This window comes from Danio rerio, chromosome 3 (genome assembly GCF_049306965.1).
Source record: "Danio rerio strain Tuebingen ecotype United States chromosome 3, GRCz12tu, whole genome shotgun sequence".
NCBI classification, from domain to species: domain Eukaryota; kingdom Metazoa; phylum Chordata; class Actinopteri; order Cypriniformes; family Danionidae; genus Danio; species Danio rerio.
The window spans coordinates 21,081,980-21,098,882 of NC_133178.1; the positions used below are offsets into that span (position 1 = coordinate 21,081,980).

At 33.1% G+C, this 16,903-nt stretch overlaps 3 protein-coding genes across 7 annotated transcripts in view; 1 reads left to right on the plus strand and 2 right to left on the minus strand.

Annotated features, from left to right (window-relative positions):
* The window catches only part of arhgap27l (Rho GTPase activating protein 27, like), a 78,503-nt gene that overhangs the window by 6,081 nt on the left and 55,519 nt on the right, over nucleotides 1-16,903 (plus strand). For 2 of the 4 annotated variants that reach the window (XM_073944340.1, XM_073944343.1), the window contains exon 3: nucleotides 3,582-3,675. The exons of the other annotated variants lie outside the window; for them this stretch is intronic. The gene's annotated coding sequence lies outside the window, so the exon portion shown is untranslated. The remainder of the gene's footprint in view (nucleotides 1-3,581; nucleotides 3,676-16,903) is intronic. 4 annotated transcript variants of the gene reach the window in all.
* Nucleotides 3,038-4,323, minus strand: ifnphi2 (interferon phi 2). Its single transcript, NM_001111082.1, is given in 5 exon segments — nucleotides 3,038-3,240; nucleotides 3,327-3,428; nucleotides 3,515-3,661; nucleotides 4,021-4,107; nucleotides 4,195-4,323. Coding segments are annotated over 5 exon segments (546 nt in total). The 3' UTR covers nucleotides 3,038-3,159.
* ifnphi1 (interferon phi 1) lies at nucleotides 10,885-15,144 on the minus strand. Of its 2 annotated transcripts, none has more exons than XM_073937145.1 (5): nucleotides 15,064-15,144; nucleotides 13,897-13,965; nucleotides 13,622-13,777; nucleotides 12,960-13,052; nucleotides 10,885-11,555 (listed from the first exon to the last, which is right to left on the minus strand). In XM_073937145.1, the coding sequence occupies exons 2-5, from the start codon at nucleotides 13,909-13,911 to the stop codon at nucleotides 11,451-11,453; spliced, it is 369 nt and encodes a 122-aa protein (XP_073793246.1). In that variant the 5' UTR covers nucleotides 13,912-13,965; nucleotides 15,064-15,144; the 3' UTR covers nucleotides 10,885-11,450.

Sequence of the window (16,903 nt, forward strand, 5' to 3'; positions counted from 1 at the left end):
TATATATATATATATATATATATATATATATATATATATATATATATATATATATATATATATATATATATATATATATATATATATATATATATTTATATATATAAATACACATATAAAAATTTGTATTAATGTGCATAAAGAAGCCAAGGAAAGATGGAAAAATGTCCTGAAGGCATCAAATTACAGATTAGACATTCCTTTAATATGTCAAAAAGTTTGATTTTATTTCCATCATTTACACTTTCAAAATAACAGAAAACAAAAAAATTGTGTCTGCAAAAGTTTGGGCACCCTGCAGAGTTAATATCTTGTACTGCCCCCTTTGGCAAGTATCACAGCTTGTAAACGCTTTTATTTATAAACATAATTATTTATAAATGTTTACCTGGGGTGCCCAAACTTTCGATCCCCACTATATATATATATATATATATATATATATATATATATATATATATATATATATTCTGTGTAAAATAGCAGGAAATGTACTGGCAGTTTATTACAAGGTTTTTGGATTGTAATATACAACACCAACCCAGACAATATATCACTTTAAACTATTTAAAATGTTAATAAAAATCCCTTTTTTTTACTTTTCGAGGTTAAACTTTGTTGGAAGAAAAATAAAGGTCCAATAATGCAATTCAAAAGCATAAATAAAATTGAAAAATGAAGCATGAATTACAAAATATGGAAAACTGCTCATTTATGGATATTTTTTTAATGTGTACCTGTGATGTTGACTGAACCTTGCTCTATATATGTAACCTGCAGATTTTAGAGGCTTTTCATAAGTGCAGCACTGGCAGTTTTCACATTTTTAGGGCAAATTTTTTGCATTATTATTATTTTTTGTATTATTTCTTTTTTTAGGACCAGTTATTGACAAGTGATTCTGGGTTCTGGCTTTGTGTTACAGTACCCACACTTGTTGTCTTGGCCACTTGGAAAATGCATTATTTTTACTACTTTAATATGTATATGGTTAAACATTGTGAAGTGCCTGCATTATTTAGAACAACTGTGAAGTGAAAATGAGATATGGGTTTGGGCCTATGATAAGATGTATGGGGGACAAGGGTTTATGCAGCCCTAAACTGGGCTCAGGGGGCCAAACAGAAAGACCCAAAGGTGCCTCTATGACCCTAAATATGAGGGTCCGAGCTTTAGAAGTATGATATAGTATAGTGTTTTTGACTTTCGTCATGTGTAAAAAAAAAAAAAAAAAAAAAAAAAAGACTAGGGAAGAGATATAGACGTGGAGGAAACACTCCCTTCTTTGTCCATCCTGCAAAAGCTTGTGTTTGACTGTTTGACCTTTTGCTTTTCCAAGAATACAATTCATAAAAGTGACAATAAAAAGAGTATCTCATTGGAAATATACCTAGTGTTTAATTTAATCTGCAGTATTTATTACAGCTCACATTCTTTTGTTTTTTTATATGAAAATTCAGTCACAAAATAATACTAATACAACTTCAAATCGTATTTGAAGTTTCATCAACATTCATGACGTTAAATCTTTATTTATTTTTTTGTAAATTGTACCCTACCTGACAAAAGTCTTGTTATTGATCCCAGTTGTAAGAGCAACAAATAATAACTTGACTTCTAGTTGATCATTTAGAAAAGTGGCAGAAGGTAGATTTTTCTGATGAATCATCTGTTGAACTGCATCCAAATCATCACAAATACTGCAGAAGACCTATTGGAACACACATGGACCCAGACATGGATCAGAAATCAGTCCAAGTTTCATTTGATTTTGATTTGAGGTTGCATTCTGTATGGGGGCGTGCGAGCGATCTTCACAGTGGATGGCAACATCAACAGCCTGAGGTATCGAGACATTTGTGCTGCCTATTGCATTGCAAACCACAGGAGAGGGCAAATTCTTCAGCAGGGTAGTGCTCCTTCTCATACTACAGCCTCCACATCAAAGTTCCTGAAAGCAAAGAAGGTCAAGGTGCTCCGGGATTGGCCAGCCCAGTCACCAAACAAGAACATTTTTGCGCATGTCTGGGGTAAGATGGAGGAGGCATTGAAGATGAATCAAAAGAATCTTGATGAGCTCTGGGAGTCGTGCCAGAATGCTTTCTTTTGCCATTCCAGATGACTTTATTAAGTTATTTGAGAGACGTATGGATGCAGTCCTACAAGCTCATGGGAGTCATTCACTATCATTTCTTTTTCCACTGCACCATGACTTTGTATTCTAAACTGTACAGTATTTCTGTCAAGTGACAAGACTTTTGACTAAGCAAAGTCAGACCTTAATGTCCTAATTAAATATTTAAAAATCAAGGCATGATCATATTTTATTTAGGTAAAATAAGCATAATCTGGAGGCCTTTGTCTTTAATATAAGCCACTTCTGATACCAAACGATCCACTGGAATAGAAGTTATTATTTGTTGTTCCTAAAACTTGGATAGGCGAAAAGACTTTTGTCATAGTGTATGGTTAAACAGTTTATTAATACTGCAATTAGTAGGATTACAACTTAAACATTTTATTTTTAATTGTATCGCAATTCGAAACACAAGTAAGTTTTATCATTGGGATATTGAATATAGATGAAGAAGTGTATTGTTATTATTTTTATTAGTATCAATTGTACAAAATGTGTAAATAAAGCTTTATTAAATCTTGCAAACAGAGTTTGGAATTTTCAAACTGCAGGTGTTGGGAAAGGCTATATGAGCAATTTAATCATTCACTTAACCAATTCTTTTTGTTCATTCAGAAACCAATTCGTTTATAAGCAAGCTACAACTTTTCACCCAATTTGAACGATTAGTATACAGAGTGTATAAAGTGTGTTTTATTCATCATCACCTTTTGTTTAAACTGTTTTATAAGCCAATTTCACTCGCATAAGCAGTCTGGATATCGAGGCTTTATTTTTAGGCATGTATTTGATACAGCAGAACTTTAGCTTTTGTTACCGTTCAATTAGCTGTTTGTCAAGTTTACTCAGAGATAAACACTTCAGTTTCTTCGTTTTTTTTATTGAGTGTTCAATGTACATATTTACTGTTTACAAAGGCAGCACATAAATAAATACATAAATAAATAAATAAATAAATAAATAAATAAATAAATAAATAAATAAATAAATAAATAAATAAATATGGTAAAACTACTCTATACTTATAATTTAGGCTGGATGATGTCGCTAAGAACACCAAGGAGCTCATGTCGGACCACTTCCCATGCGCAGAAACTGTTGTCCTGATGGAGAGAACAAAACAGCGTTTTATATACTTTTGAATAAAAGACGCTTGTTGTTAGACATGTTTACATACTGATTAACCTACCTTATTTCTGAGGAGAGTGGCCAGTTTATTAAAGTAGGATTTCAGAGCATCGTCTCTTGCTGGAAAATCATCAACGGTTCCTTGAGCTCTCATCCTCATAATCTACCCACAAATAACAAATGTGACATAATTACACGAATGCTCATGTATTCATATAAAATTATAAAAAAGTTATTTTATTCTCTTACACATTTGTTTTCTTTTGTTAAACGGTAAACGATGTTTTGGAAATTGTCCACTTTCCTCTTATTCCAGGCCTCCGGATAACTGTCGTTGGCAAAGAGGAAGTCAATGTGATCCATAATTTTATACACTGCTTTTGCTACACCGGTTTTCTGGAAAATTAAAGGTATAAAAGTTTAATCATTATTACATCTGCCCAGTCTTAATCCAGGTTTTGTCAAGTAGATTTCAGAAATGTGTAACGGAGGTAATATGCCTGATAAAGTCTAATATTGATACACTGTAAAAAAAAAATCTATGATCAATTAGTCCTGACAGCTTATGTTTTCATTGTAACTTATAAGTTAACCATGTTCTAACTTAATTTAATAAGTTATGCGATTTCATTTAAGTCAGTTTAACATAAGTTCAACAGATTTATAAGCTTATTTGATTTATCTTAAAAACTTAAGGCAACCAGGATTTTTTTTTAAATAATGTGAAATAATGAAATAATGTGTTGCTAGTTTACCTGATTAGAGTTATTTGATTGCAGTGCATATTTCGGAAACGTTATTCTGACGTTTTCTTTCAAGCATTCGCGAGGGAAAAGACCGCCCTAAAACGAAAGAAAGAAGAGCATAAGTACAGCCAGTAAAGGGCCGGTAAAGGAAAGAAAGGGGAGAGGAAATAAAACTCAACTTACCATACTCTCAAGTAGACTGTAAGCTGTTTTCACGTGTTTCCTTCGCATGATGCAGTTTGTTGGTTTTGAAGTAATGTGCGCGAAAAAGAGTGCTGGACATAAGAACGCAACGAATTGCCAAAATTCCATTTTGTAGAGCTGTCTAAAATTTAGAGAGCTGTAAAAATAGCAGTTGATCCCAAGCGGTGTTTAAACGTTTTGAAAATCTGTCGGTTTTGCTGAAGACATGAATCCCCAAGATCCATTTTATACTAACTTGGTGACGAATGGAAATAAAGAGCATGGAGTTTTTTCAAACCGCAACAAGTAAACTCTTATAGGCTCTCCACTTCATTCTCTCCTGTGGTAAAGAGGATGTGGTCTATCTATCTATCTATCTATCTATCTATCTATCTATCTATCTATCTATCTATCTATCTATCTATCTATCTATCTATCTATCTATCTATCTATCTATCTATCTATCCATCTATCCATCTAATCTAATCTATCTAGTTTTATTAGGTATTCCTTCCCTGATGCCATTATCTAACAATCTCAAATGTAGCTCTGGCTTTCTTTTTAATATTTTATCACCTAAATATTTACAGGTGTTTTGCTTCCTTTTCTCTCTCTCTCTCTCTCTCTCTCTCTCTCTCTCTCTCTCTCTCTCTCTCTCTCTCTCTCTCTCTCTCTCTCTCTCTCTCTCTCTCTCTCTCTCTCTCTCTCTCTAAAAGTATGTCGTTATCCTCTTGACTTATTGCCAGTGGTGGTGCACTTACAACCTCCTCGTGATTATTATACTTCAAAGACATCTTGATGTTGATAAGACATACCAATTAAAAATAATATATGTAAACTCAACATCTTAGTTCCATGGGGAATCAGGCGCATGTTAAATAAAACAAAATGTGCATGCTACTTTTATCAGTATCGTAAGTTTTTATTTTATTTTGTTTTATTTTTTAGCTTGTCTCATGGTCATGTACTTTCGAAGCATGACTTAATTCTCTCTCAAGTTCACGCTGTTGTCCATGCAGTGTAAGCTGACTGTGCAGCATTATAATGTTGACAACTAAGATCTTTAATTTTGAACAGTAGTGCTGACATTTCTTAATCTTATTTCATTATCATGATCTATAAAGTTTGTTTTGAGAAACGATTTCATTAAGAATTATGCTTATGGGTGGATATGGACATTGTATAAGCATATTTAAATAGCGTAATACTACCACTGTCATCTATAGATTTCCTTGTTTGTAAGCTTTAAAGACAAAACCGTAGAGAAAATGAATGTGCAAAACCAAAAATCAAACAAGTAATAGCGCCTTCCTTTTATATGATAAATTATTTAACAGTTGATTAATTTTAAATTACACTACACATTTTTATTAAAGTGAATATATAGCAAAACAAACCAAAAGGGTGGTATAGCGTAGTAAAATGTCCGCATCACATTTTCACTTTTCATTGCTGGGAAAATCCTTGTATTTCTATGAATGAACGAACGATTTCTTTTCTTTCATTAAATAACAGGAGATTTTTTTCACATGTGAGGAAAGCAAAGCATTCATTTAACATCAACCCACATCATATCAGCATCACTAAACTGCCAACGACCCACCGCGTGCAAAGTTCACTTACCGCACAAACCGACCACAACAGCATACAACTCGCGTTCTATGAATTCAGTTCTGCCGACTCAGCGTGTGGCAGGCGGTGTTCCACTTGAACCTAATAAGGAGTGTGCGCCCTAATAACCACACAGTCATCATTTAATATACGAGGAATATTCCACCTTCACCACTGTGAGACGTAAGAGGCGCACTTATGTGAAATCGGCTAGCTTTTATGTTCATTTGACCTCTGCTGTTAAGTATTTCTGGAAAAACTGAAATAAGCCTGAAAGATGATTTAAAACAAAACTAAAAAAACATTTAAATGCATCATCATGGAATTACAAAACGAAGCAGGTACAATAGCTTTGACAATTGTTTGAGGAAATAAATAACAAAACAAAAGAAGTAAAGATTGTGTTGCTGAAATGCATGTTCATTGATAACATTTTCACTCAAATTCTGACTTGAAAATTCACAAATGCTGGGTTTCACACAATGTTGTGTTGGGACAACATGAAGGAATTAAGTTAACTTATTTGTTTTTACAAATTCAAGTGGATTGAACATAAAACAATTAAACTGTGCCCTCAAGCTGTGTTGATTCAGCTCATTTTAAATAAATAGTTTAAACAAGCAGCAAACATATATCTTTTTTTCGTGAAGAAGATGGATTGTAAATGGACTTGTCTAGACACGTCTATGTGAAAAGTATAGGCCATGACTTGTTGCATTACACTAAAAACAATATAGACTGAAGAAGAACAGTGATTGTGTATTTATGAACTTTTTGTATCATTAATCCAGTCTTAAGTGTATCATGAGCTTTTATACAACAATTCAAGTATTCTGGTTTTCCGCTCTGTTGTGTATTATTGTCGCTCAGTCTTTTTATGAACTTTTAGTGTCATTAATGCAGTCTTAGTGTCTCGTGAGCTTTTATAAAACAATTCAAGTATTCTGATTTTCCGCTCTGTTGTGTATTGTTGTCGCCCAGTTATGAGGCAAATCAAAATACTTGATGTTGAGAATACATAGTCTAAATAAATTAATCACAATGCAAATCCATTTACATCTGATCGACCTTTTGTTAAATAGAAGCATTTCGCCCCATTTACTGGTAGGCCTATGGTTCCATAACCTTTAACATAGAAACTTTTAGTTTCACAAAAAATATATATTTTAGAGGGGGAAAAAAACTAGATTATCCGAGGTGTAAATGTAAATTGTAAATGTTTTTTTAAACGGTTTTAAAATAAAAACTATTGTGAGGAACATCACACTACACTACTTTCTATTTTATGTTATTTTATAGTACTACCAAGAAACAAGTTAAACAACTTTAAAAAGGTACCACCCAGTGAGTTTTGTACCTGTATTTCTGCAGAGGGTATATGACATAGCTGTTTTAGAAGATATTTCCAAATGAATTAGTAAATATGGTCTATATGCTCAGTATAGACTTTTATTTTATTTAAATTTTGTTTGCCTAAAACTTGTGAATACTGTAATTCAATGGTCTGGAGCGGAATGAATCTTTAGCAAGAAGTCGATCAGAGATTTGTTCTTACCATACCCTTATAAGTGCGACAACAACAGCGGATAATCAGAACAGGCCTGCTTGCACAGTTTTAAAGCTCTTGAGACACTTAAGACTGGTTTTTACTGAAAATTCATATAGTATATAGTCCTACATTTTAAATAAATAATAAATTCGATATTTTGATTTGTAATATTGCCTTCTTTCAAACACATTAACAATGTTAACAATAAAAAAAATGTGACTGAATAAAACACGTTTACGTTGTGATGTGATCGCAAAATCAAGGACGTCAAAATATTAACATTTATAAACAAATATTGAAAATTTTAAGAATTTTCTTAAGAATACGCTATGAATGTACGAGCAGTACTTATATTAGTTCTGACATTTTGTAGCGTTAGTAATTTACTCAATCTTCTGGTTTTAGTACAATCTCTATAAGTGATCATTAAATCCGGCAACTGGCATGGTTGTTTTAACCCAATGTTGGGTCAAACGTGGAATTCTATTTAATTTTTTTAAATACTCAAATATTTGGGTTGTCAATGTTTGACCATATGTTAAAACATGCCAAGCATTTTTTTGGAGTGTTTTAAGTATTCAACACAAAATAAATGTGTCCTATAATACGAATAAAACTCAAGTCTCATACATTAACCCATTTAATCCCACCGGCCACAATTGTGACCACAATTTTTGCTTGCATATTTTTCTGTAGTATTCAAAAGCAACTCTTATTATAAAGCACATTTTCATATATAATGAAAAATGTCTAAATGAGTTCAGGGCAGATCTAACATGATTGGGTAGTTTGGCCAATCATTTATTTCTTAGTATTGCCATCTGAATGGAAAGAAAATGTTAAAGCTCAGAAATGACAAGTATGTTTTCAAAGTTAATTTTTAAATAGGCAATAAATATTTTGCGTGCATCATCATGAAAGGGTTATCTATAAATACATATTTAAATTATATTATTACATTGTTTTTTTCTGTTGTCAATCTGCTGATGAATAAAGACGGTCACAATTGTGACCGGTGGTATAACACAGGGAGTCTGTGTCCCCCATATCATTCCATATTTCATAATTTGTTTATGTTTTATTTTTTTATATGTATTCCTTAGTTTATATACATGTTTTTTATTACTATGCTACCTAGATAGCATATGATTGTGGGTTACTTTAGGCAGTTATGCGGTACTGGTGGTCTTCCTTCTACCCAGACAAAATGAATGTTAGCCTGAAGTGGCCCACCTGTACAATGGGAAAATGGGGCCAAAGATTCAAATTCATATATGGGCCATTTGAGGCAAAGATTTGGCACTTATGGCAAAATGCAATCTGACTGTGAGCCTAATGTGGCCCATGTGGAAAATGGTAGATTTGGCCCAAATGAATGAGGACAAATGTGGGCCACAGTTGGCAAAAAATGTCACATAGTCATTTAAGGGTAATCTGGCTCTAAACCTAAAATGGCTCACATGTGCGGGCTAATGCTGCTGTGAGCCTATAGTGGCCCAGAGAAAATATGGCAAATGTGGCCTAGTTATCCTAAAACATATGTGGGCCACTTTTGGCAAATATTTGGCACAGTAATCTATGGCTAATGTGGATTTGGTCCTATAGTGACCGAGAGAAGTTATGGCAAATGTGGCCCAGTTATCTTAAAACGTATGTGGGCCACTGTTGGTAAATATTTGTAAAAGTACGTTTTGGCTAATGTGGCTTTAAGCCTAAAGTGGCCAAGAGAAGATATGGCAAATGTGGCTAAAACATATGTGGGCCACATTTGGCAAATATTTGGCACAGTAAGCCCTGGCTAATGTGGATTTGAGCCTATAGTGACCCAGAGAAAATACGGCAAATGTGGCCCAGTTAACTTAAAACATATGTGGGCCACTTTTGGCAAATATTCAGAAGAGTGAGCTTTGGCTAATGTGGCTTTGAGCCTATAGTGGCCCAGAGAAGATATGACAAATGTGGCCCAGTTATCTAAAAACATATGCAGACCACTTTGCATTTCATGCATTGCAGCATGAAATATTTTAATTGTTACAAAAAGCACAAGGTTGGATTCTTGAGGTCAGAGAGTGTATTTACCATTTCTGAACAGTTTTTTTTTCAGTTTAGGTGCACTCCTAGAGCCATCATTCCATTCAGTAAGTGGTCTAGATGTACAGTAAGTGTAGGCCAGATCTGGGCCAGAATAAAAGCAAACTGTGGCCCAGAATAGGGATAGTTCTGGTTCATTTGGTTGAAATATATGGTATTGCCTTGGCGTATTTGTGGCACAGATTTAACAAACAGGAGCAAACCGCCCTAGAGCCACCATTACATTCAGTATGTGGTCCAGATGTAAGTGTCTGGTGTGGACCGGATCTGGGCCAGAATAAAAGCAAACTGTGGCCCAGAATAAGGTCAGTTCTGGTTCATTTTGTTGATTTCTGGTTGATGTGTGGTATTGCTTTGGCATATTTGTGGCCCAGATCTGACAAACAGGAGCAGACCACCCTAGAGCCATTTAGTATGTGGTCCAGATGGAAGTGTCTGGTGTGAGCCGGATCTGGGCCAGAAAAAAAAGCAAACTGTGGCTTAATTGTGGCCCAGATCTGGCAAACAGGAAAGGACCACCATGCGGTGTGTGGGCCGGATGTAAGTGTCTGGTGTGGGCTGGATTTGAGCCATGTGAATTTGCTAGCTTGGTATTTATTTTCGTTTATAATGAAGTTTATAATAATTTACTCTATAGTTTACTTTTATCAAATTACTTATAATTTGTCATTTTGTCATCATTTCATTTGAATATTTGTGTTGACCTGCTGCATAAGATTGTTATTTTGTTATTTTTTAAACTAAGCCAGACAATGTTTACTTCTTGTTAATGGAAAAACAAATTTGAACAAGTTAAACCCGTCTCTAAACTAATTGCTGGCAAGAGATTTTTAATTTTTTAAATGCATTTACACTGTAGACCTAGACTCCCTGTGTTCTACCACTGGTCACAATTGTGACCAAAGATAAAACCCATTTTTTCATGGACTTCTCAATATTTTATTTATTTTTTTTGAAAATTGACATTAATTGTTTATTATCCTTACAAATACCACACAAATTTATACGTCATTTCTAGGAAAAGTTTGGGATTAAATGGGTTAAATGTCTATCGCAATATAAAAAAAATATATGAAAAAATCTAATTAAATAAAAATTCACTTCCTACATATTTATTTAATCATTGTTTTTGTATAACAAGTGGAATACAAAGGATGTTGTATTTGTTTCACTCCGTCACAGAAAGTTTGATTGGCGCCCAGAATGTAGATTTTGGCGCCCCCGTTCGAGAAAGGGTAAATGCTGCTGCATACTTGTTGTACCATACACATTTGCACACTCTTAATGAAGCATTTATTTGTATATAGAGATCATTAAAATGTACGTTTTGATTCCATATGGGTAAATGTTTTAAATACCACAACATTTTGAAGAGTCAATCGAAATAAAATAAGTATAAGAAACGGTCAACCATGTACAGTAAACAGTCAATCCATTTTAGTCAAACTTTTTTATTTGAAAATACAAAATCATATATTTTATAACAAATATAAATAATCAAACAAATAAATAAATAAATAGCAATAAATATGAAAACAATAATATTGTACGTTATAAAAATTGCGCACCAAAATCTGTAAGTCAGTTTAAGAAATACCTAAAACAATCATGTCTGTGGATTATGTGCATGTAAATCACAAAATACCTGACTGATGGTTAATACATGATCTGAAATACACAGCATTTCTCCTTTTCACAGTTAAAATCAGAATATACACAATGTATTTTCCTACCAAAACAAAATACATTACGTTTATGTAGGAAACATAATTAGCTTGCTTTATCGGAATGCTTCAAGTTTTCTTAGGAAACTATAAATTAAGATACAAGGCATTAGGCAAAACTCTAGGCTACATTCATTGTAAAATACTAAAACATAAATTCACAAATACATTCAAGTTTTTTTGAGTTTTTTTTTTTCATAAGGCATTTTTTTTGTAACGTTTCGTTGATGATTGCTGTAATTTATTTATTTTTTGGTCATTATATCAGATCATATCATCTGTTACACTCGAGGATTGACCCTTGCGTTGCTTGCGATGATGTCCATCCTCTGAAGGTGGCTTTTCACAACTCTCCGGATCTGCTCCCATGCTTCAGCACTGTATTGCTAAAAACACAAAAAAAGAACAACTTTAGCCTCTGTGCATTTTTATGTGGAAGAACATATTTCCATTTGCAAAGTCACCATTGTAATATGCTTCTTATGCTACCCAAGCATGTAACCGGAAAAAAAACTTCTCTACCTACATTTTTGCAAATCCCTAAAAGCTTGATGTACTGTGGGGAAAATTAAGTATTCAACAAATCATGTTTTTTTTTTTCTGGTAATAACAATTCTAAAGTAGCTTTTGACATAGAATTGAACCAGATTTTGGTAAAAAAAACAAAAAACAATACAAACGTTTAAATAGGACAGAACAGAAAAAAATCTAAAAATGTGTTGTGTATAACAGTGGTATTACACAAGGAAAATGTGCTGAACTACCGAAATGTATTTAATACTTTATATAAAAGGCTTTTTTGGTGATGGAAGCTTAAAGACACCTCTCATATGAAGAATGAAGTCAGATGAATTGCTCAGGTTTTTTCACAGACTTCAACAGAGTGTAAATATCTTAATGGATCTGTGGGTCAGTAAAATCTTATCTTTAATTTGTATTGTCTATTGAAATCAAGTCAGGTGATTGGCTGAGCCATTCTACAACTTAATTTTCTTTCTCTAAAAGCATTCCAGAGTATCCTTGGTTGTGTTTTGTATTATTGTCTTGCTAAAATGTCAACTCTGGTTTCATCATCCTGCTAATGTAGATGTTGGACTGAAGCAGCAGATAATAATTTACAATGAGGAAGGGCAGAGGGTTGCTGAATAATACTAAGAGATTTAGATTTCAGCTGCTGTCTGGGCTTTTACTGCATTTCTACACCTTCCTTTCTTCATGTGTTCAATAGAATTTGATTGGTCAAGATTTGATTGGAAATTGAAGTATGAGGTGATATATACATATATACATTGATCCAATTAGGCAGAAGTGACAAACTACAAGCTTTTCGTTTTTATATCAGTTTTATATCTTCTACAAACAAATTTTGTCATTGTTTAGAACCACTAGTTAATATATATCCATGAACAGAAACACACTGATACTAACACCTAAAAAATGTTATAGTGATGCAATTTGGTGTCATATTTATTGTTCATTTACGACAGACCCAAACCAGTCAAGATAGCACAAAACTTATTTCAATCACAACTCTATCTTCCTATATGGCTGATTTCCAAAATGATGCAATGGATGAAGCAACATATTAAAACCTTACCATAGCCAATTTACATATTTGAAATAAAACTGAACACACTTTTTAGCACCACTTATTTTGAAATTGCTGCAAAACATATAATATATGATTTTGGGGGAAAAAAAATAATGTTACTACTGGCACTAAGAAAACAAGGTGATGACAGAAGTAAAGAGTGTAAACGCATGCACTTTTAATATGAAGTCAAACTTACTTTTTTCTTTAGAATCTTCTTCAAAGTCCTGAAGTGCCTTTTTATTCTTATCTCGTAGGACTCCTTGTGTGCTGGCTTTGTGGATCTTGCCACCTGATAAAAAAATTAAAACGGGAATAAATAACCAGATAGAACTGTAGCACCAAAAATGTGTCCGTTTTTTAACGCATAGTAAACAATTTACCCAAGCTCTCCAATAGGTGTCACTAAAACACCTTTAAACACACCTATTCAATGACTAAGCTCTTATTAGTTTGGTCTTTTATTCAGAATCTCAACATTTGTAGGAATAATGCTACCTGATTTAACCCTTTCTTGGGCGAGGAACCATATACTATATGGTAATTTCCTTTACATTGATTGCAATACAATAATAGCATTATTATAGTTTATTTATTATTATTATTAATAATAATAATGATAATATTAAATATAATAAATATTCTACAAGTTCAAAAGTGTTGTTATAACCCAGAATAGCACTTTAGGGTTTTTACAATAAGTAGAGGGGTAAGCTTAAATGATCAAGCAGAATTTTAACTAAGTTTTTGTTGTATTGCTTTTATGATGGTTCTTTCAACAAGGATTACATGCAATACATAAATGCCTATTATGATACCAGTTTCCCCTGCCATGCACAAATACTTTGACACAGGACTTACACATTCTTTGAGGTCAGACGATTTTCTGTGCAGTATGTTAAGAAAGTCTTCAACAGTGTTTTGGTCCCAGTTCACTGAGTTCATGTGCTCCCTGGCATCCATAAGGTGGATGATGTGATCCAATGTCAGGACTAAAAACTTAACCTGGTCCTCCACCTGTAATGCAATGAAATGCAATGTAATTATTTATAGGTTTACCAGCCTCTTTAGGTTATAAACACTTTCTGATTTTATTTATTTTTTGATTACATAGTGTTTCCAAGCACTCTACAAACCTTTGACTTGTCCATCAAGGTGTACAAGCGGCTTGGAAATGGTGTCTCCAGATCTGCATATTTTCCACCCTATAAAACAGATTAAAAATAAGTTTATTTTCTCATTCATTCTAAAATGTGACTGTTAAACTAAGTAAACACACAGATGCAAAACATAATCTCTGTTTACATTTGCACACATCTGACAATGCTCTCTAATAGGCTACTTTCATAAAATCAAAACTGCTGAATTATTTTTAAAACACTAATGAGACTGCTTTGACAAGAAAATAAAATGATAGAAGCAATGATGGCATAGCATAAAGATTTACTCCAACCCAACAAGTCGCATCATCCATCAGTAGCAAAGCATATTTTGCACTTGAAGTAGCCTATTTGTAAATCGTAGGTATGTAGTTATGTAGGTAAACATACAACCATTAAAAAAAAACTAGAAATCGGTTCCACATCTAGGCAAGGCAAGTTTATTTTTTTGCTTAATATATGCTTAATTAGCTGTGTTTCCAGCGCATCAATGCAATGATACATACTGGCATTGTCGTTAAGTCTCTAAACAACGTTAAAAATAAAGCAAGAAGATTGCATTTACCATATTCTTGAGCAGGTTCAGAGATTCTGTCGTTATTATCCTGTATCGGCCAAGCCATTCGCAAGTAGACGCAGAGCTTTGACTCTGCAGAATAACAAATATCACAAAAATAAAGGTCCACATTTGAGTTCTCATCTTTGCGTGTATTAAGTAGTTTTCTACTTTGTCGCTCAAGAGAAAGTTTCAGAGACATGATGGAGAGTGCTGGATTTATTCGGGAGTATTGGGAAAGGGAAAACGAACGGCAGGGGCTGGTAATTCCAGCTTTCACTTTCTAGGCTAGGCTACTTGCTGAGAACGCGTATAGAAGACCAGACTATACAAAATAACCCAAAAGTAGACTCTATGCTCAAATTTATCAAGTTCTATTTTGAAAGTACTTCATTTTGTAATGTTAGAAGAGAAGTAGCCTAACATTGTGATAATAATGTAGCTAATATGTTGGCTTATGCAGTTACGTTTCAACCGTCAGGCATCAGCTGAAACCACACACAACAATAGCCACTTGCAACACACACAGATAATACTGTTAATAACTTCATTTAAGCAAAATAAATCACACGGGTCAAAATGATTACCTGATTCCAACGTATTTCAGGCTGCCGTTTCCAAACGCAGCCGCGGGTTCGCGTGAACCAAACACTTTCTGTTTAGACGTCATGTGTGCTGATGCAATCTCGTGTGAAAAACCTCCAACTCTCGTTGGATTTCACCGCACTTTCTTCTGCATTATTGCACTTTCACTTCACTTCACATAAATATTTTTTTCACTACGCAAGAAAAACTGGCCATTGGATTACCAAAATAATAATTTAATGATCATCATCACTATTGTTATATTTATTAGGCTATTTTAAAACATAATAATAATAATAATAATAATAATAATAATAATAATTATTATTATTATTATTATTATTATTATTATTATTATTAATCACATTATATTGTCGTTAAAATATTTTTTATTCCTAAAAATCATTTTATTAATATTATTATTAGGTTGTTATTATTACTCTTACTATTATTACTTTATACATGCAATAAATGTAAATTCGCTACATTTTTTTATCATTTTGTTGTAAAATACTATTAAGTTTTAGATGTTGTTATTTATTTAATATTAAGTAGGCTAATAATTAAAATTCATAGAAGTGCCAGTTTTATCAAACAAATAGGCCTAGTTCCGTTTAATCACATTATATAATTATAATGACATTATATCATTAAGAATTATACCCAAATATCTAAAGAACTTTACTCACATTAGTAAGTTTGTTGTTATTTTATTAGTTCTGTTAAATTTATGTTGTTATTATTATCGTCCTTATGCGATCTCGTAAATTTAAAATAAATATAGGATATTGGCCCAGACTTAGAGACCTAAAAGTTATCCATAATATTGAATTTGCACTGCCCAACAAATAAACAAGCAAAAATCTTACTAAATTTCCAAGATTAAATACTATTAGATTTGTGACACATTCGCCTCACAGTGGATTTTAGTTCGTTAGTTATTTTTGAATTAGGAAGGGCATCTGCTGTGTAAAACATATGCTGATAAGTTGACGGTTCATTTCGCTGTGGTGAAGAAACTGAGCCGAAAGATAATAAAGAAACGACCGAATGAATGAATGAATGAATGAATGAATGAATGAATGAATGAATGAATGAATGAATTTGTGGACTTTTTCGTTTTTTGATAATGTTGCACTACTTTGTAAAAACGTGAAAAGATGTAGGGTAGCCTATATGTCTATATCTCCATAACCAATCACGTAATGGCACTTTTTAAATTAATTCTCAATTCTCAAAGTCAGGAGTGCCTCCAAATGGGCCCTGTGAAAACTCCACCCCTGGGGCCAGCCCAGTAATTTTGCGTTGAAAATCCACAATATTTCGATAAATAAATAAATTGCAGCCACTAAATTATTGTGGATGGTTTGGCTAATTGTTGTTGACAGCACGCACACGCCTTCAACAGACAGATATGGCAATTATTTAGGAAAGAACAACGGGTATAAACATATCTTAACCTAAGTAACTATTCTATGCGCTCTGTTAACAGTTAAATACTAAACATGTGTTAACATTACTTTACAAGGCTCAGAATTAGGTCATTTTGATTAGCATAGTTTAATGTTTTCGCCTATCTACAGAAGGTTCGCTTTTGCTGATTTGCAGTAGGCTACTACACATTTAAAAATAAAAGTAAGCTTAAATTTCTTAGAAGTTGTTTAGTATTGTTTGTGGGGTTTATGCACAACTTTGGGTTCATGAGATTGTACTTTTCATTAAAAAATCTAGCTTATTTAGCACCTTCATTGTTTTGCTTGTTGACTTACTAGGGTCAGAAATCTCAGTGATTTTTGTGGATGTATTTTGCAAAAAGGTACATCAATAAAAACAATAAAATTG

Excerpts from the sequence above, each read along its gene's own strand:
- ifnphi1 (XM_073937145.1), bottom strand. Across the intron at positions 13,053-13,621 it reads CGTCTGACCTCAAAGAATGT|GTGGCAAGATCCACAAAGCC; the intron begins GTAAGTCCTGTG and ends TTTTTTTATCAG. Across the intron at positions 11,556-12,959 it reads AGAAGATTCTAAAGAAAAAA|CAATACAGTGCTGAAGCATG; the intron begins GTAAGTTTGACT and ends TTGTGTTTTTAG.